The sequence below is a fragment of the Aspergillus ibericus genome, assembly GCF_003184845.1.
Source record: "Aspergillus ibericus CBS 121593 unplaced genomic scaffold BO80scaffold_32, whole genome shotgun sequence".
Taxonomy (NCBI): domain Eukaryota; kingdom Fungi; phylum Ascomycota; class Eurotiomycetes; order Eurotiales; family Aspergillaceae; genus Aspergillus; species Aspergillus ibericus.
The window spans coordinates 104,448-127,787 of NW_020292130.1; the positions used below are offsets into that span (position 1 = coordinate 104,448).

At 52.0% G+C, this 23,340-nt stretch overlaps 10 protein-coding genes across 10 annotated transcripts; 5 read left to right on the forward strand and 5 right to left on the reverse strand.

The window, feature by feature from the left end:
- Window positions 1–129: 129 nt before the first annotated feature.
- On the forward strand, window positions 130–2,026 carry BO80DRAFT_411470 (hydroxymethylglutaryl-CoA synthase; the record flags this gene model as incomplete). The annotated part of the gene is made up of 5 exons (XM_025717972.1): window positions 130–189; window positions 240–342; window positions 406–1,301; window positions 1,382–1,513; window positions 1,599–2,026. The coding sequence occupies 5 exons, from the start codon at window positions 130–132 to the stop codon at window positions 1,734–1,736; spliced, it is 1,329 nt and encodes a 442-aa protein (XP_025573201.1). The 3' UTR covers window positions 1,737–2,026.
- A 771-nt stretch (window positions 2,027–2,797) lies between these two features.
- BO80DRAFT_446975 (putative RAS small monomeric GTPase (Rsr1)) lies at window positions 2,798–3,932 on the reverse strand (the record flags this gene model as incomplete). The annotated part of the gene is made up of 8 exons (XM_025721578.1): window positions 2,798–3,221; window positions 3,325–3,334; window positions 3,391–3,419; window positions 3,503–3,525; window positions 3,573–3,652; window positions 3,722–3,748; window positions 3,818–3,849; window positions 3,922–3,932. 8 exons carry the CDS (start codon window positions 3,930–3,932, stop codon window positions 2,798–2,800), a joined length of 636 nt encoding a protein of 211 aa, XP_025573202.1.
- A 2,552-nt stretch (window positions 3,933–6,484) lies between these two features.
- Window positions 6,485–8,396, reverse strand: BO80DRAFT_411476 (sterol esterase). Its single transcript, XM_025717973.1, has 2 exons — window positions 8,141–8,396; window positions 6,485–8,068 (listed from the first exon to the last, which is right to left on the reverse strand). The coding sequence occupies exons 1-2, from the start codon at window positions 8,253–8,255 to the stop codon at window positions 6,774–6,776; spliced, it is 1,410 nt and encodes a 469-aa protein (XP_025573203.1). The 5' UTR covers window positions 8,256–8,396; the 3' UTR covers window positions 6,485–6,773.
- A 115-nt stretch (window positions 8,397–8,511) lies between these two features.
- On the forward strand, window positions 8,512–9,411 carry BO80DRAFT_426980 (PET191 family protein). The gene is made up of 3 exons (XM_025719897.1): window positions 8,512–8,601; window positions 8,751–8,892; window positions 8,961–9,411. Exons 1-3 carry the CDS (start codon window positions 8,577–8,579, stop codon window positions 9,142–9,144), a joined length of 351 nt encoding a protein of 116 aa, XP_025573204.1. The 5' UTR covers window positions 8,512–8,576; the 3' UTR covers window positions 9,145–9,411.
- Window positions 9,393–11,121, reverse strand: BO80DRAFT_386477 (dolichyl-diphosphooligosaccharide-protein glycotransferase). The gene is made up of 4 exons (XM_025717018.1): window positions 10,854–11,121; window positions 10,688–10,798; window positions 9,918–10,621; window positions 9,393–9,861 (listed from the first exon to the last, which is right to left on the reverse strand). Exons 1-4 carry the CDS (start codon window positions 10,993–10,995, stop codon window positions 9,442–9,444), a joined length of 1,377 nt encoding a protein of 458 aa, XP_025573205.1. The 5' UTR covers window positions 10,996–11,121; the 3' UTR covers window positions 9,393–9,441.
- Window positions 11,122–11,448: 327 nt separating this feature from the next.
- On the forward strand, window positions 11,449–11,781 carry BO80DRAFT_360435 (NADH:ubiquinone oxidoreductase subunit NDUFA3; the record flags this gene model as incomplete). Its single annotated transcript, XM_025715965.1, has 2 exons — window positions 11,449–11,632; window positions 11,735–11,781. The coding sequence occupies 2 exons, from the start codon at window positions 11,449–11,451 to the stop codon at window positions 11,779–11,781; spliced, it is 231 nt and encodes a 76-aa protein (XP_025573206.1).
- Window positions 11,782–12,887: 1,106 nt separating this feature from the next.
- Window positions 12,888–14,066, reverse strand: BO80DRAFT_325753 (uncharacterized protein; the record flags this gene model as incomplete). The annotated part of the gene is made up of 2 exons (XM_025715160.1): window positions 12,888–13,769; window positions 13,827–14,066. Coding segments are annotated over 2 exons (1,122 nt in total), but the record flags the coding sequence as incomplete, so codon positions are not given.
- A 1,358-nt stretch (window positions 14,067–15,424) lies between these two features.
- Window positions 15,425–16,471, reverse strand: BO80DRAFT_411489 (putative transcription factor RfeG; the record flags this gene model as incomplete). The annotated part of the gene is made up of 3 exons (XM_025717974.1): window positions 16,316–16,471; window positions 16,160–16,204; window positions 15,425–16,087 (listed from the first exon to the last, which is right to left on the reverse strand). Exons 1-3 carry the CDS (start codon window positions 16,460–16,462, stop codon window positions 15,425–15,427), a joined length of 855 nt encoding a protein of 284 aa, XP_025573208.1. The 5' UTR covers window positions 16,463–16,471.
- Window positions 16,472–17,734: 1,263 nt separating this feature from the next.
- Window positions 17,735–18,464, forward strand: BO80DRAFT_148375 (uncharacterized protein). The gene is made up of 2 exons (XM_025713757.1): window positions 17,735–17,961; window positions 18,037–18,464. The coding sequence occupies exons 1-2, from the start codon at window positions 17,818–17,820 to the stop codon at window positions 18,361–18,363; spliced, it is 471 nt and encodes a 156-aa protein (XP_025573209.1). The 5' UTR covers window positions 17,735–17,817; the 3' UTR covers window positions 18,364–18,464.
- Window positions 18,465–20,315: 1,851 nt separating this feature from the next.
- Window positions 20,316–22,844, forward strand: BO80DRAFT_148417 (DNA-directed DNA polymerase eta). The gene has a single exon (XM_025713758.1). The coding sequence runs from the start codon at window positions 20,708–20,710 to the stop codon at window positions 22,718–22,720; it is 2,013 nt and encodes a 670-aa protein (XP_025573210.1). The 5' UTR covers window positions 20,316–20,707; the 3' UTR covers window positions 22,721–22,844.
- The last annotated feature ends 496 nt before the right edge of the window (window positions 22,845–23,340 follow it).

Sequence of the window (23,340 nt, forward strand, 5' to 3'; positions counted from 1 at the left end):
ACTGAATGGGCATTAGGCAGCAGCGGTAGTGTGCTATAAATTGGAGAGGTCTGTCTGGTTCAGTTCAGGTCCTCAGTCTTCATCACACGCTCCACTGTTTGACTATTCCTCCGAGGTATCACTTGCACCATGGCACACTACCCCGAGAATGTTGGCATCAAAGCCATGGAAATCTACGTCCCGGCACAAGTAGAACATTTTCTTATAGGTCACATTGAAATCATCTCTGACTAGAACAGTGCCTGGATCAAACCCTGTTTGAGAAACACCAAGGTGTCTCAGCCGGCAAGTACACCATTGGACTCGGCCTCCAGTACATGAACTTCTGCACCGATAGAGAAGGTACGCCCTCCATATCCTAGCCATAGCTCTTTTGAGATCGAATAAGTTAACCGTCCCATGCAGATGTCTGCACTCTAGCTCTAACAGCCGTTTCCTCCCTCCTCCGCAAATACAACATCGATCCCAACTCCATCGGCCGTCTCGAAGTAGGCACCGAATCTCTCATCGACAAAGCCAAATCCATCAAATCGGTCCTCACAACCCTCTTCGAACCCTCCGGCAACACAAGCATCGAGGGCATTGACACCATTCACGCCTGCTACGGCGGGACCAACGCCCTCTTCAACGCTGTGAACTGGGTTGAGTCTCGTTCCTGGGACGGCCGAGATGCCATCGTCGTGGCCTCGGACATTGCCCTCTACAACGAACCCTCCACCCGTCCCACCGGCGGCGCAGGCTGCGTCGCCATGCTCATCGGCCCCAACGCAGCGCTCTCCCTCGACCCCAGTCTCCGCGGCGTCTACATGTCACACACCTACGACTTCTACAAACCCGACCTCAAGGCCGAATTTCCCCTCGTCAACGGCCACGAATCCATCACCTGCTACCTCCGCGCTATCGACGAATGCCACAAGGACCTACTCCGTCGCAGATCCAGTAACGAACCCATCCTCTCCCTCTTCGACTACATGGCCTTCCACACCCCAAACTGCAAACTCGTCAGCAAATCCTACGGCCGCCTCAAATACAACGACATCCTGACCTCCAAAACACCCTGCGCCGAAATTCCACAAGACCTCCTAACCCTTCCCTACGAATCCTCCCTCAAAGACAAACCCCTCGAAAAAGCCCTCATCTCTTTAACAAAAGACGACTTCAAATCCCGCGTCGAGCCATGCATCCTCGCCCCGTCCCTCTGCGGAAACATGTACACGGCCAGTCTCTACTGTTCCCTCATCAGTCTAATCAGTAATATCGACCTCACGTCCGCAAAGGAAAAAACTATCGGCATGTTCAGCGTACGCTTTCCCCAACCCTTCCTTACCCCTCCCACCACCAACCGAGCTAACCAAACCCATCTGCCCAATGAATAAAACAGTACGGCAGTGGCCTCTCCAGCACGCTCTTCGCTCTAAAAGTCACCGGGGATCTAGCACCCATGGTACAGAAAATCAATCTCATGGCGCGCTTGAAAGAGAGAATTATTGCTACGCCGGAAGAATATGAAGCGGTTAGTGAAGCCATTCAACCATCCAAATACTATCTTCTCCTAGTCTGTTCATGAAGCAGATACTGACCAGTTTTGATGGTGATAGGCCTGCGCCCTCCGAATCAAAGCCTACGGAAGTAAGAACTATATCCCCGTTGGGGATGTAGAGTCTCTTGCGCCAAGGACTTATTATCTAGAGGGGATTGATGAGGTGTTTCGGAGGAGGTATGTTGTGAAGGGCTAAGAGTACTCTTTCATTGTTGATGTTGGGGTTGATGCTGGGTTTGGGGTTGAAGCTGGTGGATTCTACTTGGTCTAGGCTGGGGTTCCCCATGGGCTGAAGGTCAATTTAACTATGAACCAAGAAGGGCATATCGAGAGCATAATAGTGATCAGAATAGAGAAAGTCGGCTTTATACAACTGTGTGGGACTTTATAAGGTTATCCGAGATCTTGCTCGGATTTTTGTTCTGGGTCTTCACTTACGAGATTCTTTACGTGAAACTTACGAAGAGCATCATTATAGACCCGAAGAGGGGTGCAAACTATTCTATAGACCTTCATTCTATACAATACGAAACAGATACACTCCACACCCAAAAAAAAAAAAAACAATCAGTCCTGCGACATATTTCTATCTAGGCCTCTAGAAAGCACATAAGCACATACAAGCACAAGAACAAGAAACAAGCATATAACATAACATAAATACTCGAAGAGAATAAAACCTAAACCAGTCGTCAGGAGGTCACAGGAAGAAAGAAAGAAAGTAAGAAAGGCGTAGTGGAATACACGTCTATAGTTGTGGTCTGGTGGGTACTGGGTATGCGCCAATACTTTTCCGATTCTTTCTGCTCTCCAGCGATATGCGAACGATAGGAAGAAAGAGATGATGATAAGAGGACATTGTTCGAACAAGACAAGCAAGAGAAAGATTTACACTTTTCCATTTCCATTTCCATTCCTCCGACATAAAATCACAATGCAGATTTCGAATAAAAAAAAAGATAATGAAATGAAAGTAGAATAAAAGTGAAGTGAAGTCAGTAGTAGTAGGAGACAAAGTTGGCTATAAATCACATATATCTATCGTGGGAGCACGTGGACAGGCGTATGATGAAACATGGCATAGGTTGATGGTGAATGAGTAGTAGGTAGTTCGACATTAGACAGGCTTTGTAGACGGGGTATGTGCAGTGCAGCTGGTAAGTCATGTGCGTAGTATGGAGCGATGGGATAGGAGTTGGCCCACGCTGGCTTCGTTCGTTGGTTGTGCGTTCGTCTCCGTAGTCTCGATTCGGGTCATTATAGGATCACGCAGGGGCCCTTGCGCCGGTTCTGGCGCTTCTTATCCTTGCGTCGGTCCTGTCCTTTGCCGCCTTCCCGTTTGCGATCCGAGTCGGAGCTCTTCGAGTTGCCTTGCAGGTCCTTTCGGATGATCTGTCGGCAGAGATCAATGAAGACCTCGTTGACGTTCGCCCTTCGACGGGCCGAGGTTTCGTAGTAGGGAGCATTGCCCCAGCTCTGGGACAGGGCGAAGGCGCGAGCACGCTGCACGGCGCGGTCCTCTTCCAAGTCGGACTTGTTGCCCACAATGACGATGGGGACTTTTTCATCCTCCTTGATGCGGATGATCTGCTCGCGTAGCTCGGATAGTTCGTTCAGTGAGGACATGCTCGTAATCGAGAATACGAGCAGGAACCCTTGGCCTTGTTTCATGTACAACTCTCTGGAAAGTGATCCAACGTCAGCATGGGGTCGGAATGACAACGGTTGGAAACGTCCCCGTATGGTTGGGCGGGTGAGGGGAACCTGGATGGGCGCAGTTTTACCTCATGGCGGCTAGGAAAGTCAGTGTCAGTGAAATCTGATGCGATCGAGTCAACGGGCAGACTTACTGAACTGTTCTGTGCCTGCAGTGTCCAAACTGGATACAAGGTCAGTCAGCGATCATCATCAACCCCGGTCACGATTCGGAGTCTGGAGCCAAATGCGGCGCGCAGAACATACATTTCCAGAATGCATTGCCGGCCCTAGAACGTCAGCAACGACCTTCAGCCCAGGTTGAGATCCGACTTACATCCACCTCGATCTGCTTCCGATAGGAATCCTCAATTGTCGGGTCGTAGCTCTCGATCCAGACATTCTGCACAAATTGAGCTACCCCACGTCAGCAACGGTTATGGAGACCCCCGAGCCCATGGCGGAGGAACGCGAGCAGCAGCATACCGGTAAGACAGCTCTTTCCCACACCTCCTATTGCGCCGAGGACCCATCGTCAGTGGTGAAACTTTCCTGATCTCCATGGCGGAAGTATGTACCCACCAGCGCCTAAAACGACGATATGATATTCCCGCCTGCGATAGAAACCTAGTGGTTAGCGAACCGTTCCGTCGGAAATAGTGATAGAAGTCCGGAGCGGAACTTACTGGGGCCGCATTGCGATGGTAGCCGTGTATCCGGCGATTGAAACGGTATAATTCGAGGTAAAGGTGAAAGGTCGACTCCGATAAGCTTTCGGTGACTTCAGCGGCCAACAATTATATCGCTTGATCCTGAGGCGGAATCAGTGGTCAACTGAAACGTAGACTAGTCCAATCCGAATGCTGGGATAGATAAGGGTTATTCCTTGGACAGGATATCGGGGAGGACGATGGATTCGGACCCAATGCGCGCCGAGGGATCAATCTGAACGGGTAAGTTGGGATGGGGGTGGACTGGGCTCCCTTTGAGGGGGGGGGCGGGGAGGTGTGCTGGGAGAGCAAGGGCAGCAACACGCGATCCGTTACATCGGTCTCAATGCCAATCAATTCCCGACCAATTCCCCGGGAGCTGGCAGGATGGGAGCGCCAGTTGTAGGGAAGTGTGAAGCAAGGCCGCGGGCGAGGTGGACGGGGGGGGGGGTAGGGAGGGTAGCTGGAAGTCGACAGATCGGTCGGTGACTTTCGGGGGTAGACTAAGAGGAGGAGGATGAGTGAGTGAGCGCGCGAGAGGCCAGCCAGACAGGCTAAGTCAGCGAACGGACTGGTTCGGTTTGTGGGGAGCAAAGAAAGGATCGGTAAGTCCAAGAGAGAGAGAAAGAGCAGGAAGAGAGCGACAGAGAAGAGCGTCGAAAGGCTTACCGACGGGGTGAGGATATGATGCAATAACGGCCTAGTGGAAGGACGACCGAAAACTGCTTTTTCTTTTTTTTTTATTCTTCTTCTTCTTCTTCTGTCTGTCCCTTATCCCCGTTGCAGGCCTGCACGAGAGGAAAAGCAAAAAGGCACGGCAGGGTCTCCAATCGCGGCGGTGAGACTCGAATCCAACGGCGATTTGTTGTGCGGCCGCTCTAAAACCTTAAGCCCCTAGTGCAGTCGAGGTTAGCATCAAGCTGTTGGCTTCCTCTCGCGATGAGGTTCTTCGGGCTCCGATCATCCAAGACGGCCGCAGACGTATAGTAGGCGCTGCTATCACCCTTGGGGAGGGACCACAATGTCGCGGGCCCCAACTGGCCGGGGCGTCACTTTCCATGGGGGCAGAAGTCACATTCTCTCCTCCCTTGTCGAGTCTGAGATCAGATCCGATCAGGTCAGGTCAGGTCACCTCAGGTCAGCTCATCATCCCCTGCTCTCGCCCCATCGGATTCGATACGAGGCAGGAATCCGTAGAAGCGTAGCATCAGGCGGATGGGGGCAGAAAGCCCAGCGCATCCCCAAGAAGGGGGGGCGGCATGGCTTGGCCAATTATTGAATTTATTGATCTTGCTCGAGGTTGAGAATCATTCTTGCCCCCAGGATCTGCGGCCCTGACCAGCCCCGGAGAGCTGATGGAGGGGGGAAATGTGATGCTGGAGGGGAATTGGAGAGGAGGGAGTGAAGGAGAGATGGAGGGATGCGAGCAAAGAGGGAAATTATTCCCTTCGCCTTACCTCAAATCTTCAACACCACTGCAACTGCTTCACATGCGCCAACAAGAAGCAGGAAATCCCAGGGATCACTGCTGCAAGGAAGACCTTCGAGAAAGCGCCAGACCAGGTAAAGTCAATAGGCACTGACCGTGCCATGGCGAGCCCCGATCAATATATATTAACCGGCCCTCTAGCTATACACTAAACTCACTGCTATCTCACTTTACAAGACAAAAGTCCCAAATCAAACCCACCTCCGCCTTACCCCGAACAAATCCAACCCCCTTCGTCCTGCTATCTAGTACTATCCATCTATCTAATCATACTAAAAGAATCCCCGTCCCTCCGATGCAGGCTACTACGTTCCTTCAAACACATCCAATCCCCCAACCCCAAGTTACCTGTCATCAACACACCTCCACCTCCATGAATACCCCAAACCAAAAAAGAATCAAAAGAAATAAAAACCAAAAGAATAAAACAAAAGAACGATAACCGCACGCCCTTACCCGATTCCAGGAACCGGAAGCTGATTCCGGGCCAACTCATCAGCCAAGCTGCCAGGGACGGACGGATCACCTGTCTAGGATCTAAGCGGCAAGTACTCCGTACTTTACCAGCGGTCGTCTGAATCAGCACTAAGAGAAGATAAACCCACTCTCAAAAAAGTACGGAGCACCGCGCGGACATCCGTCTCTAGGTTCCGGGCCAAGTCTTAGGTTATATTGAATGGATACACGCTAGATACCTACCACGCGCATTGCGCGCTAGGGTCACACCACCTGACGGGAGGGAGGGTCTGTATCAGAGATGGAAAGGGATACCTGATGTGTCACATCTGGATCAGTCGGTTGTGATTCCCGGGGGAGTGCTGCAGAGGAGAGCAAACATTGGCTTGGGGGGGGGTGAAATTACATGACGGGGAGGAAGGGGAGGTCTATGCATCACATGTAGGTGAGGCGCCGGGGCCGGGACTTGAGCTGGGAGCACACACTGGCCACCTCCCTGCATATGGATCTGAAGAAAGTGCTGCGGCGTCGGTACATATGACGTATGTCACGGAATGGGTCATCAGCCCATCTAGGCAACAATGAGGAAGTTTGCCCTGAGGCACCCCGTTGTGTTGGTTCATGGTTGGTTATGTAGAGGCTATATTAGACCGTGGTATAGTGTGCTATACAGGAAACAATCAAAGCAAGACAAACATCTCATGGCAAACAAATCTACAGAGTAAGGCGAACAATGATCTTGTCTCGCATCGAGACGCGCTCATCAAGATCGTCATCTCGAAACACGCAAGCCACCCTCCTTAGCTATGTTAGCTACCTATGCCGGAACTCCTTGAGACGCACTCTAATCATGCATGTCGCAATCACCGCAGTCCCGGAAACCTCAAGCCGGTGCATGTCCTCTCACACCATTGACTTTGTCCATTAATGTCTCATCTTGAGTCCCGGAGCTGTACTGCTCTAGTGCATTGAAGACGTCACTGAACACCAATTGATCCACATCATGCGCCCACAGGAAATCGAGATGTTCGTACTGGGGGACTTTCTTCGCCACGGTCCCGCGCGGCAGCTCCGACAGCATCACATCGATGTCAACGAGACTATCGCTGCCGCCGTACAGTAGTACGATAGGCGTCTTGATATTCTTGGTCGGGTACTTGACCGGCTTGTAGAATCGCTCGCTTGCCACAATGCTAATTGGAGCATGAATCTCGTCATCGTAAAACTGGAAGTTCCGGTGTCGGATGATCTGAAACCAGTGAACGACCGACTTGGTGCTAGTAAAGGAAAAGAGATGCAGGTACCCTGCCAGCTTCTGCCAGCGGCTGATATTCTTGCACTTCCAATTGAACAGCCCCCGAAGTGACGTGTCAATGATCCAAACAAAGATCGGTGGATAGAGAATCGTCTGCCACATCGTCGTCGAGCTAAGAATACTGCGTCTGCCGAAGAGCAGAAACAGGAAGTTGGGGGAAGCCTTCATGAGCGAATCCACGAGGTGATTCGGAAGGCCTGTTGGGGCCATGGCCGGCGCGAGGGCCACAAAAACATCAATCTTCTGATTCAAGAGAGGGTGGATCGAAAGTGTCGCAAATGCCTGTGCCGTTCCTTGCGAGAATCCGACGTATGACAGGGAGGGCTGCCCTGTCACTTCGAGGATGTACTTGATACTGTCTGGGATATCATGGAACGAGAACTGATCGATCGAAAAGTCCCAGAATTCATTCGACAGGGGAGAATTTTTGACGGACTTCTTCGAGTACTTGTTCCCTCGATTATTTCCCAACCACACGTCATACCCCCTTTCTACCAATTGGAACGGGAGGCATCGCTGCTCCTCGGATAGACAGACCCAGACTTCACTGCACATCATGAGGCCATGGTGGAGATAGACCACCTTCTTCTTGATGCTCCCCTCACCCTGATTGACACGCTTGTCCTCCTCGCCTTTCCGATAGGGCAAGCGGTGCAACCCCAGCAGGTATCCATCCCCTGTCTGAACGATATGTTCCTCGGCCTGGTACCCGAACAGTGCACATATATCGGTGAAGTCGGACGCCTGCGCCACGGCTGCAGCAACCTGCTCTTCTTTACCGCGTTTGCCGGGCTGCTCCGGGGGGATCAAATGGTTGAAGACGGTCTTGGAGCGATCGTAACAGAACCTAATGATAGGTTCGGCTGCTCCAGTTAGCCCTCGTCCATCCTTACGTAGAACAGATCTCCATGACAACCACCAAGAGGGTCACTTACGCAGACAGAACGTTATGATATGTATGATCCATTCCAGCAGCACCAAGATCAACGAACCAAAGAGAGCCAAGTACTCGAACCAAAACAATCGACCAATAAACGGGACGCGGGCCATGATGATAAGACCAAGACTTGCAGCACAGCAGCTGAATCAAAGCAGACAATCGGATTAGCGATCACGGACAGGTATGGGGCATAGTGCGCAGAAGCAGTGCTTCAATGGACCCGGGCTGCATGGCTGTGTGGATAGGAGCAGGAGGACAAGCAGGTCAGGCCCCCCCAGACGTCATGGGGGCCTTCTCTTCATGTGATGCTTACTTAATCCGGGGCAAGCCGTTGAGTTTGCCGGCCTCCGTTTCTCCAGAGGTTCCGCCGCCGCAGTTTCAGCTGCTGTTGTCGTTGCCCTTGTCCGAGCAATCGGCCCTGCTGTTCCAAAATGCCGAGTTCCTGCCAAGAGATCAGTATGTCATACCTTTGATGCCATTGAGAAACTTGCCTTGGATGCCATTGGATCTTCATCCCGGTTTCCGAGACCGGGAATCCCTGGGGTCACACACCCAGTTGCTCTGCACGGTTGACATGGCTAACCAGACTTGCGTCGAATGAACAGGAAACGCTCTGGCGCAATGCCTTCAAGAGTCCGACTGCATTATGGTTCAACGGCGCTCGCCCCGGGAGTGCCTGAGTGAGCCATACGTCGACGAACTGCCCATGCGATGCCAGCAGCTGCGGAAAGGGTTCGGGGAGTGCAAGTGAGTCATCTGCTTGGCAACACGGCGGTCAGGCGCCTGCTAACATTTCTTCTTCTTCTCCCTGTCAGGCGCGGATTGATCGATATGCGGAAACGGTTCCGTGGAAACCAACCCCTCTCGGCAGGGAAGACGGAGAGCGCAAGCTCTGGCACATCCCAGCAATTATATGCAGGCAAGCCGGCGTTCGAGACGGTTAAGGAAATCAGTGGTGATGAGGTGCAGATGGATCCGGAGAAGACTCGTGGTCTGTGAGGGGCACACGGGTGGCTTCTGGAATGGAGGGTCTGCCGTTGGTGACACAGCCGATTTTCTTTCGCACTGTAACATCATTGTTTCTGCTTGTTTTCTTTCGCTGGCATGGCTTGGAGTTTGGACGATTGTGGGACCACCCTGAGATGATTGTCGGTTCATACTAGTCTGTACATATGCAATAGGTCTTCTGCGCTGACCGACCTACTAGAACTGACTTGGGCATCTACGATTGGGCTTTGTTAAGGCGTCATGAACGCAATGTGCAAGTTTTCATTTACTGATCTTTCAAATGATACATTACTGCGTCTTCTTGACCTTCGCCGAGGTGGGCTCCGAGTAGAGCCACACGAACACGAAGGCCAGGAAGCCGCCGATCACGGACCAGAGGCCGGCGATCCAGACCCATCCTCCACTGATCTTCCAGCTGCGGGGGTACTCGTTGTGAGCATAGTGACGGACCGTCACCTCGTGCTTTTCCTCAATGTTGGTGAGGAACGGGCGCTTGTAGTTGACCCGGAAGGAGAAGATACCGTGCTGGTCAGGAACGGTAAACTGCGCGCTATAGATCGTGCTGTTCTCGGTGCGGGAGGAAGGCTCCAGCTTCAGGCGGTGGAAGGGAGAGAGCATGGTGAACTCGAGCTGAAGGGCGTCATTGGCGGGCACCTCGAAGGGCACGTACTTGTCGTAGTTGTACTCGGAGATCTCAATGTTGAACACCTATAGGAGGACACGTCAGCAGGTGGGCCGCTACGTTGCAGACAATGGCCACTTACGGTCTCGTTCTTGATGCGGTAGATCGTGGGGTTCAGGTCCTCCGAGGTAAGATCCTCCTTAGCCAGGTGGTGCTCGATCTTGCCAACCTTCAGGACACCAGTCTCCTTGAACGTCCAAGCAGTCAACTGCTTGGCGAAGTCCTGGTTGGCCGTGGTGGTCTCCTTTCCGTCACCGGGCGCCTTCACAGTCGCGGAGAACCACTGGTCCTGAAGAGACTCCACGGAGCCGAGAAGAGTAAAGCGAGAAGAACTCCGGGTCTGCATGGCCGAGACAAGAGCCAGCTGGGAGCCAGTGGCCCAGACCTCCTCCACGGCACCCAAGTCCTCCTTGGGGTTGTAGCTGTAGGCAGTCGCAGGAGCGCGCAGGATCGGTGCAACGAGAGAGTTGTCACCCAGCGTGTGAGGAGCAGCCCTAGGCAGAGCGAGGACACCTTCTCCGTCGAAGTAAGTCTTGGTATCGGGCCTCAACTGGCCGGGGCGCTGGAGAAGCAGAACATCGTGCTTATCGGTAGCCGACAGGGTGTCATAGTTGAAGTGGTCGACAACAACGGACGAACGGTCGGTGGCCAGGTGGAGGTCGAGTTCCAGGAGCAACGAGCTGATGGCGCTGGGGGTGGTGGACTTGCCCGAGAGCGCGAGGAGGACATTACCGTCCTTGTTCAGGAAGTCGACGATGTTCTTGGGGCTCAAAGAAGGACCAAATCCTAAGTGACCGCGTCAATTGCTTGTCCATGTCCCGCTAACCACGGGTGCTTGCAGGTACTACTCACCCTTGGACCTGGGAGGGAGAAGAAGAAGGTGGTCGTAAGCTCTCTCGCCGAGATCGAAGAGGGAGAGCTTGTCACTCTTGGGAGACTGGAAGACCAGGTTATATCCTCGAGCTAATTGCAAATATCAGTACCAATCGCCCTGCAGAAGCCAAGACAAACCACCTACCTTCTAGATCACCCCAAAACGTGGAGTACAGGCTCTTCTCGGAGTCATCTTCCAAGACGACCAGCAGACGGTTTCCCGAACTACTGAGCGCATGTACAACAGCCAAGAAGCAGAACAGAAAGAAGGAAAGGGACCACCGCATGATGGATGGGTTTCCGCACAGCGGAGCAAACAAGCACTAAGGACGGAGAGAGAAACCAACAAGGACCGCTACAACTCCGCAGCGATGGTGTCGAGGAGAGATCGTTCGTTCCTGACGAGCAGCTACTTGCAACTGGAGCCGACAAACGGGCGACGTGTTTGGACCGCGTGCCAAGACCGGCTCGCCGCATCCACTCACTTCGGGCTTTCGTCACCTTCAATCAACCTCCATCCGTTCCCCCTCTCCGTCCGTCGCCCATCCATCCTCTGTCTGGCCCTCCCCCTGCCGCGCCCTCCGCATTGATTACTACTAGGCCCTAGACCTGTATCCGCAGCTTCAATTCCATCCCAATTGGTCTTCCTCCCGGTGTCATCCGCCCCTGGCGTCTCCGAACCCTCCGCAGAAAAACTTCTCTCCCATCTCCCGACCTCAACCTCCTCGGTTATCGCAATCATGTCTACCCCTCAGTTCTGGTCGACTCCTCTCCGCTACCTCCGCTGGGCCTCTCACGAACGTCCCGCCATCTTCTACTCCCTTATCATCGGTGCCATGGGTCCCGTCTCCCTCGTCGCTCTGCCCCCGATCAGACACGCCCTGGGCGATATTGACCCCGAGCCTATCCCCATGTCCTACCCCAGTAAGCTAAACCCTTCCCTTATACCAACCCGGTGGAACCGATCGTGCCCTACGCCTTCAAGCTTCCTATACTCCGCGAACTAACATCGTCCCCCGTCTATAGTTCCCCCCGGCCCCCGAACCATCCCCAAGGGCTTCGATGACGAGTAAACCCGCAATGCAAGCATTCTGATTTCACATTTGGTTTGATTGGTCTGCTCGGCTAGGAAAGATGCATTCATGATGGGTTAAGGATCGTGTCGTTGGGCGGTGCACTGCCATTTAGGGCTGGCTGATAGAAGGGACAACCGCCGGCCATCATCATCATCATCGCTCTCCGGACGAGCCTTATCTGAATCTATCTTTCTCGGCTCACACATCCCTTCTTCGTGGATGTCCCTATACCCTCGTGGCCTGCTAGAATGGGTTGTGTTGTGAGCATGACAGGTGTATTGTACATGAAAATGACTACAGAGCGGAGTTAATGTTATCCCATTACTTTTTTTTTATCCCTATTTCACGGCTTGGGGCCCTTTCCCCTTGGTGCATTATGTGGAGTAATCTTCAAGTTTTAAACATGTGGATTAAGACAGTAAACGATTATGTGATCGTGGAAGACGAGCCGGATTGCAAACGGGATATTGGACCGGATTCTGTAAGTTGAGTCCTCTGGGCCATCAAGGTCCCATTCATGCCATATGTGAGGCGTTCAACCTGGTTCTTTTATGAAGCAAAGAAATAAAGTAGAAATTACAAGAATGAAACAGACCAGAGGAAAGGGAACGGGCGGTGATCGACACGAGAGGAGAGGATAGGCATTACAAGACCTGCACATCAAAAGTGAGGTTGGAGTTAAGGCCCTGCTACTGCGGAGGGTATGTAGCAGCCTCGACATCTCCCGGTAAAAGGAAAAGAGTACTGCTGTCGTAGGTGTTGGACTGGCCAACTCCACGAATCTGGTTGTAGCAAATGACATCAGTGGTAACGTTGAAGGGAGTGAGGACTGGTTGTGATGGGAGAATTGGGAGAAAGTCCGGGTTCATATCCCAGCTCGTGTCGCAGCTCAGAAAACTATTTGTCGAGTCGTAGGTACTGTAACTGGCGATACTGGTGTCGGCCCAGAGCTGGCTGGGGCTTGAGCTAAGCAAAGGGTCATCGCAGGTCGGGACAGGGCCTCGGATGTCAATCGGAATGTCATCTCCTGTCACCGTCTCGAAGGTCGGCAATGGGTCGCACTCGGTCTGACCATAATCAGCGTCCTCTAAAGTATTCACCTTCCAGGGGAAGTCTTGGTTGTAGAGCTTGCAGCAGGTAAGGTAGGGGAGTTCGCCCCAAGCCTTAGGGTCATAACCACTTCGATTGACCAGCAATTCGGCAACCAGATGCTTCACACGGTCCTTCACCGTTGAAAGTCTTTCTTCGATGATCATCACCTCGTAATGGTCTATCGGGAATAGTAGGACAAGGCTGCTCTGATCTATCACCTCGAGGTAAGCACCGCCCCCAGCGCCAATGGCACGGTAGAAGGCAGCTCCTCCATCCAGGGCACGATGATTCCGACTGTCAGTGATGGTCTGGCAGAGCCACTGCCGGAAGAAGGCGATTGCCATCCACATGTAGACATCTCTGCATTTAGCATCGGCTGGGTTAGTGTGCGGCATGGCACCCGGCTGATGCTGTAAAATTTGCACCTCGACCATCTGCTTCAACATAACCACCTGGTCTTGCTTCCTCGAGCACAGCTCACGGGAAACTTCAGGCAGTGACTTGAAGCCGTCGTCTGTAAGACAATTCCATCTCCCCACCAGATGGATGATCGACTCCTGGAAGATTGTCACCGATTGAATTCTCAGCCCGAGTTTATTCCAGCGGATCGGGTCATGGGCGATGCAGTGGTAAAACTCCTGGCCATATCCGACGAGAGCCGTACTGATAGCGGGAAAGATGACATGGGTTGCTTCGATGTCTTCGGCCAGATCCACCAATTCCAGGCTATTCTGCAACAAATTGCTGGGCATCCCATTATCATGCAGCGTAGGGTTGATCTGGTAAAACATCTTGAAAATATTTGCCCAGCACTGGCGAGTCTTTGCTGGCCAGACGGGGAAGGAACCCAAATCAGTGAACCCCATTACTTCGTTGTTGAAATGCCGTGGTTCCTAGGCATGTACCCATTAGATTGCAGTCCATAGATATTTCAAGTCTTGACGACTTACCTGGACCTGAAAGGCACCGTATTTATGAGCGGCATCGCCGACTAGATTGATCTCCCGGATACCCAGGTGGTTCATCCCCTGAATATATGGCAATGGGCCGATTTCAGGCAATGGAGCAACCAGGTCTCCGAGGACCTTCGAGGCAGCCGCAAGCACCTGGGAGTGTAGTTTGTAGACATCTGGCTCGACGGTGAGTTTGACGTCGCCGTCAATGAAGTTTGGAAAAGAAGCCAGGTCCATCTTGAAGCAGGCGGCGCTGAACGGCCAGTCGCTCATCCAGTGAAGCAGGCCACGAGTTGAGCACAGCGAGAACTCTCGGCGTCAAGTCTCGGCGGCGCCAGATGCAGAAAGGTGATCGATGACATCGCCATCTTGCAAAATCCTCTCTAAGACACTCTGTCCAGACCCTTCTAAGCGAGTATGGAGATTGGTAGTGAATGGAGGTGGAAAGAGCCCCAAGGCTAACAGGAGTGTTACGGATACACTTGCCTGCCGCAGCCATCAGGAAACCTTCATGTACATGAGTGCACCCATTCACTAATACATCTGGTGCAGCATGAACAAACACCTCGTTCAGTATCTAGTGAATTGGGAAGATGGAAGCGGATGGTCCGATCAGAATGGAGTGAAGGCATCATTGGAAGGCAAGTCCCAGAAGATCTAAGCAGGTAATGTGTGATATTCTATGACCCTCAAAGTCAGCTAGCATGGTCACCGCAACGCCAAAGTCCAGCCAAATCCGACCTCCGGCTGGATAAGAATTTCCGACAAGGGCATGCAGGGGCCAAATACAACATAACACGATTTAGTGGACGGTAGATCGATTATTAAACCCTTGGGACCAATGCGATAGCCAAAGAACCAGCGAAGAACAAAGAATAACGCCGTATATGCTCATATCTACATATAGCTCGTGGACAGCATCACTGTATGTCATCGAAGCCCCTAGCTGGTATTTTCCAGAAATCAGTGGGTGCTCCATCGGACTCAACATATAGGAGATGGTCGAAAACACCGATCGAAGAAGAAAACTGTGGCACGAACGCATTCAGAATACCACGACCAGTACACCCCAAAGAAACCAGACAATGGAACCACAACCCAGCAAGGCAAGAAAGAGACAAAGCACAGCGACGGCTGGCATTACAACACACAAATCCAAAATGCCCCCTCGTAATCCATCACGTTTAAGCTTGGGTCCACCAAGCTTGACACCAAAAACTGCCGTCGGACCCCGCGCGACAGAGCGATATCCAGGCCCACTCAGGCGCGAGGCAACGTCTGCGGAGACGTTCAGCGGACTTCAAGAGTAAATCAGGGATAAGATGAATGGCGTCCAGGTGAAATGATATCCAGCGATCCTAGCATGTGGCTCCGGTAATTGCAAATTGTTTCCCATGAAAAGTTATGCACGCTTTTTCTTCCGGTCTCGTATTCCTATAGGGTAAAAAATGGAAGAATGGTCCATAAAAGGCTCTGGAGACAAGCAGAAATGTGGAGTACCTGCGAATCCCAGGGATGATGCGGCCTTTCAAGGACAGAAAATGGTTTGGAATATACGCCTAGGCCGGCAGGGAGAAAGTGGACATTGACTTTCTTTACCTTGTACGGCGCGGAGCTTCCCCGCCTCTGGCTGGTTGTGGCCTATTGCGGTCTGCCGGGGGGTATGTCGCCTCGGGAGTGTATCTGGGATCCATTCCTATCCGAGGGTCCGGGGCAGTGGTAGCAGGATAAGGGATTCCAGAAGTAACGGGAGAGTAGTCCGATTCGGGTTCATAGCCAGGCCCGGGATACCTAGGGGCATTGTTTCTTCCGTTTTCATAAGCATAGCCAGTGCCATATGTGTATGACGTGGGGTGCATCTCCGCAGTCACCGCAGGTTGGCTGGAAGTAGTGTATGGGATTTGTGGGGGAGGGTACGGGTTTGCGGCCGTTCCAAAGGGAGAGTGGTTTGGAGGGTAGGAGGATGCCGGGGGGTACGGGGGACTCTGAGTCGCCGCGTACGGAGGCTGGGCATATGGATCCACCACAAATTGCTGAGGAGCCGGGGGAGGTGCCGAGTAGGCAGGTGGAGGAGATGGGCCTCCCTGCTGACGCCCTTCGTGGACGGCAGACACTGGGTAGCTCGCTGATCCCATGTTAGGTGCCTGGGAGTAACTGTAGTCTTGATTGTAACTACCTCTGGGATAGCCCTGGTCAGCCCGGCGTAGGACGTCCGCCTCCCACCGAGCAGAGTCGGCTTTGAGGTCAGCAATCATTTCCTAAATTACCAGACATTGTTAGTTCAACAGGTCCATCCCACGGCCCGTAATAATCAGAGAAAATATACGTACCGAGGTGAGATTCCGGTAGGCACGGATGAAGTAACCCTGACGACCCTGTTTTCCATTCAGTCAGTTACTGCTTCAGCCAGAACAAATATCCCGCCAATATGACCGTGTTGTGTTTCGGCATTGAGAATCATCATAGGAGAGCATCGGGGCACAGACATTATGGTTTCCGGGTCTTACGAGCGCATCATTTCCAAGGTAACGGCATATGTCTGCTTGGATGACTTCCCGGCTGATACCATCGCCAGGAATGAAATATTCGTTTTGACGCTCCGGGCGCCCTTCAAATCCAAGACGGCCAGTCATTCTTTTTTTCGGTCCAGGGGATTGGTCTCCAGTATTAATGTATTATAGCAACGGGTCCAAGTGGCCAAAAAGTAGTCCAGGAAATCAGGAAGAGCCGACGGGTCCAGAGGAAGATGACGGTAGATGGGTCTCTTGGGTCGATTGGAAGAAGAAACAGCACCAAGTACAGTTCTATGAGACAGCGTCCGGGAAATCCAAGGCTGATAACTAAGGCTAATCCGACTTTTGGTTGACACAAGCACACATGCAGAACACGAAGGCGAGGTAAAGAGCTGGGATCCAAGGGTGGGTTATATGGCTCTTTGTCCAACAGAAGAAAAGAAACAAATCCCGGCGAGAGCGTTCTTGTCCACGGTAGTTGTTAAAGATGGATCACTTCCAGCATTAAGCAAGTCGCAAACGAAAGAGACAGGATTGTCCTTCAACAGGGCCGGCAGGCGAGGGAGAGATGAGAGCTCAAGGCGTGAGATTGAAATTGAACGATGAGGATCTCAGTGAAAGGTGAGAGAGATGGGGAGGGAGGAGGGAGATGTTGAGGATGGTGGTCCTTTTCTTCTCCTGCGTGGGATCTCCGCCTCTTTTGATTGTGGTGGTGGTGGACTCCTCAATTGGGTCACTCCCGGATAGACTCGATTACCTTTTGAGCTGGCGGGAAAATACCAGACTAGAAAGGAAAAAGAGAGAGAAAAGGGAAGAAAAGAGAGGAAGCAGGAGATCGGGAGACGGGGGGTGGAAGAAGGGGGAGGAAGGGAAGAGGGCGAGAGGGAAGAGGGGGGGGGTTGTTGAATCAGAATGGGGTGGATTCAGAAAAGGAAAAGGGAAAATTGAGAGGGCCGGGGAGATAAGAGAGAGCGAGCGAGAAACCTGCAGGGCGCGGCGGCGAGCGAGGGAGAGGAGGGGAGGGGGGCAGGCAGCCAGTGGGGGGCAGTGATTGGGCTGTTGGGCCGGCTTTGGGCTGCCCGGCCATGTCTGGTGCCACGACTGACTCCACCCGAGCGACGATTAGACCCTCTCCGGCAGCATGATGAGCGCGCGATGACTGCCACTAGAAACCCGCATCGACTAATGGGGCGTTGCCGCCGGGGTCATGGAAGGCGATGGTGCAGACGATTTTCCTGCCCCTACCCGTGCGGCTTGATTGTGAATCTCACGGAGGATGATGCGGTTGCTGACGACGGGCGAGCATAATGCGGATGGCGAACGAAGATCCCATTAGGGCGGCAAGCCTCTTTTTCGTTTGGGTTTTCTTTTCATTTATGAAGGATGATTAATCGTCATCATTATTACTCATTAGGGTCATTGGCAATGATGGTTCATCACCTCAAACGGGTAGCAATTTTTCGATATCATTCTTGATGATGTTTACTATTGTTGTCAATCTGGCCCATAGTTGGGTACTCTGGGTACATATCCCCGAGAATCACGAGCCACGGTCGAACCGCGGAGAAATACGGCCAGTTTGGGTGTCCGTCGATGGATCCATGGAAGGCCGTTCAACGGTAAGGATTCACCCTCCGATCCAGGGATCATGGGCAGCCATATACCGTTACTGGATAGCCTCATTATTGACCTAGCCATTCGGTAGTAAGGCAATAGTCTTGCGTACGCGAGTTCGATTGCTCCGTTCACCAACCAAATGCACGCGCGTAAAGCCTTGCCACAATAATATTATTATAATGCCACCGATTTCGTCTGACCAGCGTTGGATGACTCAGCCCCGAATTACGCAGAGATCCAACAGGTACGGAGTACGGAGTACCGGCGCCGAAACTATACATCCATGCTCAGATGCGGTGACAGTCATGGCAGCAGGTTGCAGTTGGGGCCACTTGCTGCTAGACATCAAGAATCTAACGGGAAGGATGTCTATCCGCACCTTTCACGTATCTGGTTGGCTGTGACATACTCTTCTCCGTACGGAGTAGAGGCTGACCCAAGGTTACCTCCCTTCATATTATCCACTGCAGATATTGAATATCTAGCTGCCCTATGGAACTAGCTTGTCAGTGCTGACTTGATGGGGCTGGTAAACCAAAGTACCGAGTAGGGGCTTGCCACGGAATTGCTCCTAGAACCCATCCACACGGGAGGATGGAAGTACCTACGGAGCACTTACGGAGTCCTCCGTACCTAGACGCGGCTGCTGGAACCGATCGTGTGTGGTACATGGAGAGTCGTATCTCTCTGTTTAGTGGTACTTTGTGTTCCGGCTCATCTGCAGCTAAAGAACCCATGGATCTGTCGCTGCCGAAACCCCCTGGTCATAGCCAGTCAGAGTGGCGTGCGGGGTGGGCACTGCAGTTGGGCAGGAATGCGTGGCGGCTTGGGCACTCATCCGCCCGTTGTGGTCCCTGCCACTAGTAATTATCCATCTCCACTCGCCGTCCGGAAAGGTTACTCTCCTCCTTCAGGATGATACTAGGATCATCCTCCATCCTCCATTCAAGGCAGCCCATGAAATATTCCAACCCGCCCGGTCCGCTGAATCGGGGTTCACTGACGCTCGGCTGTGTCCACGGTGGGAACGACGAAGTGGTGCTAACCAGACCTTGATGACTTTGACTCTAACTGACAGGGGTCTATATGAAAGGAGCGGAGAAAAGAGAAACCATTATGGAGCACATTCCGTGGGCGAAAAATGACATGACATGATAAATAAACGGTTTAGGAAACCCGAGGCGTTACTGTGCTCCGTATAGGAACCGTAAAAATCCTCCTACAGCTTCGTATCCCTCCCGGTACAGTAAGGACAGGAGTACGTCTTCATCCACAGCCTCCATGCAGCAATCTGGTAAGAGCACTTGACCACACTCGGCCAGCTGCATGATCGATCATCTCGGTTCCCTTACAGCAACTGGTCGGATGTTCCTTGATTCGCACATCCCAAAAAGCAGCCACCGACTGACCTAACCGGTCTTTGCGGTCTCGAAGCATGGTTCTGTAACACCACCAGGTTTCTCCTGTGCCTCCTTCGGGGTTTAACTTTGCTTCGCGCGGCTGTCACCCTCCTTCAACAAAAGCATCAGGCCAACAGTGTCCGACATGGAGTGTCACACACCTTCTACCCCCTTCCAGATACCGACAAGGCGTTTCCCGCCGCTGCCCGTTCCAATATCTGCATAGCGGTGAGACCATGTACCAGGATTTGGACCCATCCGTTGCCCGAATGACATCTGTCCAGGTGTCTTCTTTGCCGCATGGTCTCCATAGTGGCTGCATCAACCCTATCGAGTTCGCAGGTGAAGAAAGGGCCATGAACTGATTGTATTCATAACAGCAATTGTGCATATGCCGGTTGCTCGAATCAGATCACATTTACCTCGCAGCTGAGCATACATTCATTAGTCTGGAGGCAGGAAGGGCATGCAGATATTGCAGTCTCAGTCTGAGATTCAAACTGCGGTCTGCGGTCGGGAAGACTTAGGGCCACCAGATGATCTTGGGGCTACATCGACACCGACTCGATGCCTTTCATCGTTGGACATCTTGAGGAGGCAAAAATGGCTGCCCGATGCTCTGTTTGCGATGAAAATATCATGCGAACGACACCTGTGAGCATTGTGTAGCCACCGAACGTGGGATTTTTTTAGAGCTCGCGTGTAATGATATCATCGCTTCATCTGATCAGATGTTGGAAATGCACCTCATGACCAACATTCGTAGCTAGCACGAAAACAACCTCCAATCAGTGTTGGATGCACTCTTCGCAGGACCTAAATGATCCTTCATTTCATGGTCAGAGCACGCATACACCCGCTCCTGTAGGTAAACATCTGCTTCATCAGCTGATGGCCTATTTGAGTTCAAGTATTATATATAATGAAGTGGGACGATATTCTAGCAGGTTCGAATGTTGGCTTATAGCAATACCTGGTGCTAGTATTGGACTTGGGCTGATCAATATGTGCCCTAGCTAGATGAGAGATTAGTAAAGTACATCAGAGAGTAAAAAGCATCGTGAAGTGAGGAGAAGACGCATCAGAACACCCTCAGGGGTTGATTAGATTGACTCGATCTTGATGCACTGGAGGCGTTGGTGTTCGACGCCGCCCAAGAACCACTAACCCCTTTGGGCGAGAACCTCCCGAGTCAACGGATCCAACCCCGGACGATGGCTTCTCACTTTCTCAGCCCGACTTCTTCACAGAAGCAGGTGTTACATCCAGGATACGACATCCCATCTCCTAGTCAGTCCTCACTGGTCATGTTAAACTCCGCAATGACTATAGCACTCTCGTTATCAATATGCCATGCTCTTCCCCGGAACCCCTCCCGTCGACTTTTTCGTCCGGCAATTCCGTGAAGTCCGTGTCTCGCTACACCTACCGTCACCTACAGCTTCTCCGTCAGGTTTCCACTGCGACACCTCTTCGCGTGATTGCGCACATCGATCTTGATGCTTTCTATGCACAATGTGAGATGGTACGGCTGGGGACACCCCGCACAGTGCCTCTCGCTGTACAACAATGGGACTCACTCATTGCGATAAATTATCCTGCCCGATCCTTTGGAATAACGAGGATGATATCGGCCGGAGAGGCCAAGAAGCTCTGTCCTGAGATTGTTCTACAACACGTTGCAACGTTTCGAGAAGGGGAGGGTGGAGCGTGGGCATACAGAGACGATGCGTTCAAGAGAATGAATACCGACAAAGTGTGTCTGGATCCGTACAGGGCCGAATCGCGCAAGATCTTGAAGGTGATGAAGGAAGAATTATCGAGATGGCATAAGGTGTTAGCTGGTGATGGATTGGGAGCCAACTCTCAGTCTCCTATGCAGCAGGCTGGTCTTGAGAAAGCCAGCGTCGACGAAGTCTTCATTGATCTGTCACCTCTCGTGCACGGTATCCTTCTTCAGCGATACCCCGAACTGCGCACCGATCCCCAGGGCGATGACCGAGTCATACCACTGCCTACCCCACCTACAACTGCGTTGGAATGGAATACGGAAGACTGTCTGGTCGACCTAGATGCGAATGAGACAGAGGTCGACGATCCCGACTGGGACGACATCGCCATGCTGATAGGGTCCGAGATCGTCCGATCAGTCCGGACAGCTGTTTGGGACCAGCTCAGCTACACGTGCTCTGCGGGCGTTGCTAGAAACAAAATGATGGCAAAGCTGGGGAGCGCATGCAACAAGCCAAACAAGCAGACTATTGTACGGAATCGTGCGGTACAGAACTTTCTCGGTGGTTATAAGTTCACAAAGATTAGGATGCTTGGGGGTAAACTGGGAGATCAGGTCACCGCGATGTTTGGAACAGAGCAAGTGAGTGACCTTTTGAAGGTGTCCCTGGAGCAGTTTCGCGCCAAGTTGGACGACGATACTGCTGCCTGGCTTTATGGAATCATTCGAGGGGAGGACAAAAGTGAAGTGAACTCAAGGACGCAGATCAAGTCGATGCTTTCTGCAAAATCTTTCAGACCCAGTATCAACTCTGTTGATCAGGCAGATAAGTGGCTAAGAATCTTTGCGGCTGATATTTATGGCCGTCTGGTTGAGGATGGCGTCCTTGAGCACAAGCGTCGCCCAAAAACAGTTGCCTTGCATCATCGACAAGGAGCTCAGGTTCGCTCCCGTCAACTTCCCATTTCCGGTTCGTCACCAATCGATGAAGCGTTACTATTTGAACTGGGGAAGACGCTGTTCCGTCAAGTAATAACCGACGGACGTGCATGGCCCTGTGCCAATTTGTCTCTGAGCGTGGGCGGTTTCGAAGATGGCGTGTCGAAAAACCGGGCGATTGATGGCTTTCTACTTCGAGGAGAGCAGGCGAAGAACATGGGACAGTCCAAGAGGGATTGGACGGCTGAAGAGCCATTACAGGTTGAGCAACCTGATGAGAAACGCAGGAAATTCGAGGACAATGGCATTAAGCGGTTCTTCACCGGGCCTCCGAAGACTAACACTCAGCCTGAGTTGAACGATGTTAATGCAGAAGAAATGAGCGAGAACGTCGACGAATACTTGCACACAACGCCACAACCAGGTGAGCCCTCTCCCCAGCCAGCGGAACCGGTACACGGGCATTATACCTGCAGTCGCTGCGGGGGCGTGCTACCAGAGCACGAAAAGGCAGAACATGATGATTGGCACTTTGCCAAAGACCTGGCGGATGAAGAACGACAAGCAGCCAGTATGCGACAGGCTCAAGGACCTGCACATAACTCGGGGGCATCTAGCCCACGTAAGAAGGCCAATCGTAGCAATCGAGGCAAGCCGGAAAAGGGACAGACCCGTCTCAGTTTTGGATAGGCTCTTCAGCGAATCTTGAGATCTGGATAATACCAAGCGAGGCAGACTACGTAATAGAGTGATGGAAGCTTTGCCATGATTTCAGCTTTCGGCCAGTCGCAGAGAGCTTGACCAGTCGGAGCGACTTGAACCTCGTGAAGATCTCACATCTCGCACTCCTACAGCATCAAGAACTCTAGGTCATGTTATGTTGCTTGGTAAAGATCAGTGGATTGCTTCTTTTAGTACCAATATTCAAGAGTTGTACATCTACCTACTTGTCGCATCGATTTGAAAAATTCCATTAAAGTCATCGAGTTTCATCAGCCTCTCTCGACAATTCGACCTAAGCCCGCCTTCAAATATATAGTAGCCTGAGATACATTCACACTGCATGACCCAATTATAGTTGGAAGAAATATCCATCAACCATAATCCAATTGGACGACAATGCTCCCACTTCCCAACTCAACTGAGTCTTCTAAAACCGGGCCAAAATATATAGTATTAGAGCAGCCAAAAATATACATTTTCTAAGCCATGCCGTCACAGTACCATGGTTCCCAGCGATTACTGGACTTTCTCTCTAATGAATCAATTCCTACATAAATTCCGCAAAGTCAACAAAATCCTAGAAATAA

Coding starts and splice junctions, on each gene's coding strand:
- BO80DRAFT_411476 (XM_025717973.1), bottom strand. CDS start 8,255: ATGGCCCGCGTCCCGTTTATTGGTCGATTGTTTTGGTTCGAGTACTTG. Junction 8,069..8,140: donor TATCATAACGTTCTGTCTGC/GTAAGTGACCCT, acceptor TAACTGGAGCAG/CCGAACCTATCATTAGGTTC.
- BO80DRAFT_426980 (XM_025719897.1), top strand. CDS start 8,577: ATGCCGAGTTCCTGCCAAGAGATCA. Junction 8,602..8,750: donor GAGTTCCTGCCAAGAGATCA/GTATGTCATACC, acceptor TCGAATGAACAG/GAAACGCTCTGGCGCAATGC. Junction 8,893..8,960: donor AAAGGGTTCGGGGAGTGCAA/GTGAGTCATCTG, acceptor TCTCCCTGTCAG/GCGCGGATTGATCGATATGC.
- BO80DRAFT_386477 (XM_025717018.1), bottom strand. CDS start 10,995: ATGCGGTGGTCCCTTTCCTTCTTTCTGTTCTGCTTCTTGGCTGTTGTA. Junction 10,622..10,687: donor TCTCCCTCCCAGGTCCAAGG/GTGAGTAGTACC, acceptor GCGGTCACTTAG/GATTTGGTCCTTCTTTGAGC. Junction 9,862..9,917: donor ACCGCATCAAGAACGAGACC/GTAAGTGGCCAT, acceptor GTCCTCCTATAG/GTGTTCAACATTGAGATCTC.
- BO80DRAFT_148375 (XM_025713757.1), top strand. CDS start 17,818: ATGATGTTTACTATTGTTGTCAATCTGGCCCATAGTTGGGTACTCTGG. Junction 17,962..18,036: donor CCATGGAAGGCCGTTCAACG/GTAAGGATTCAC, acceptor TTATTGACCTAG/CCATTCGGTAGTAAGGCAAT.
- BO80DRAFT_148417 (XM_025713758.1), top strand. CDS start 20,708: ATGCCATGCTCTTCCCCGGAACCCCTCCCGTCGACTTTTTCGTCCGGC.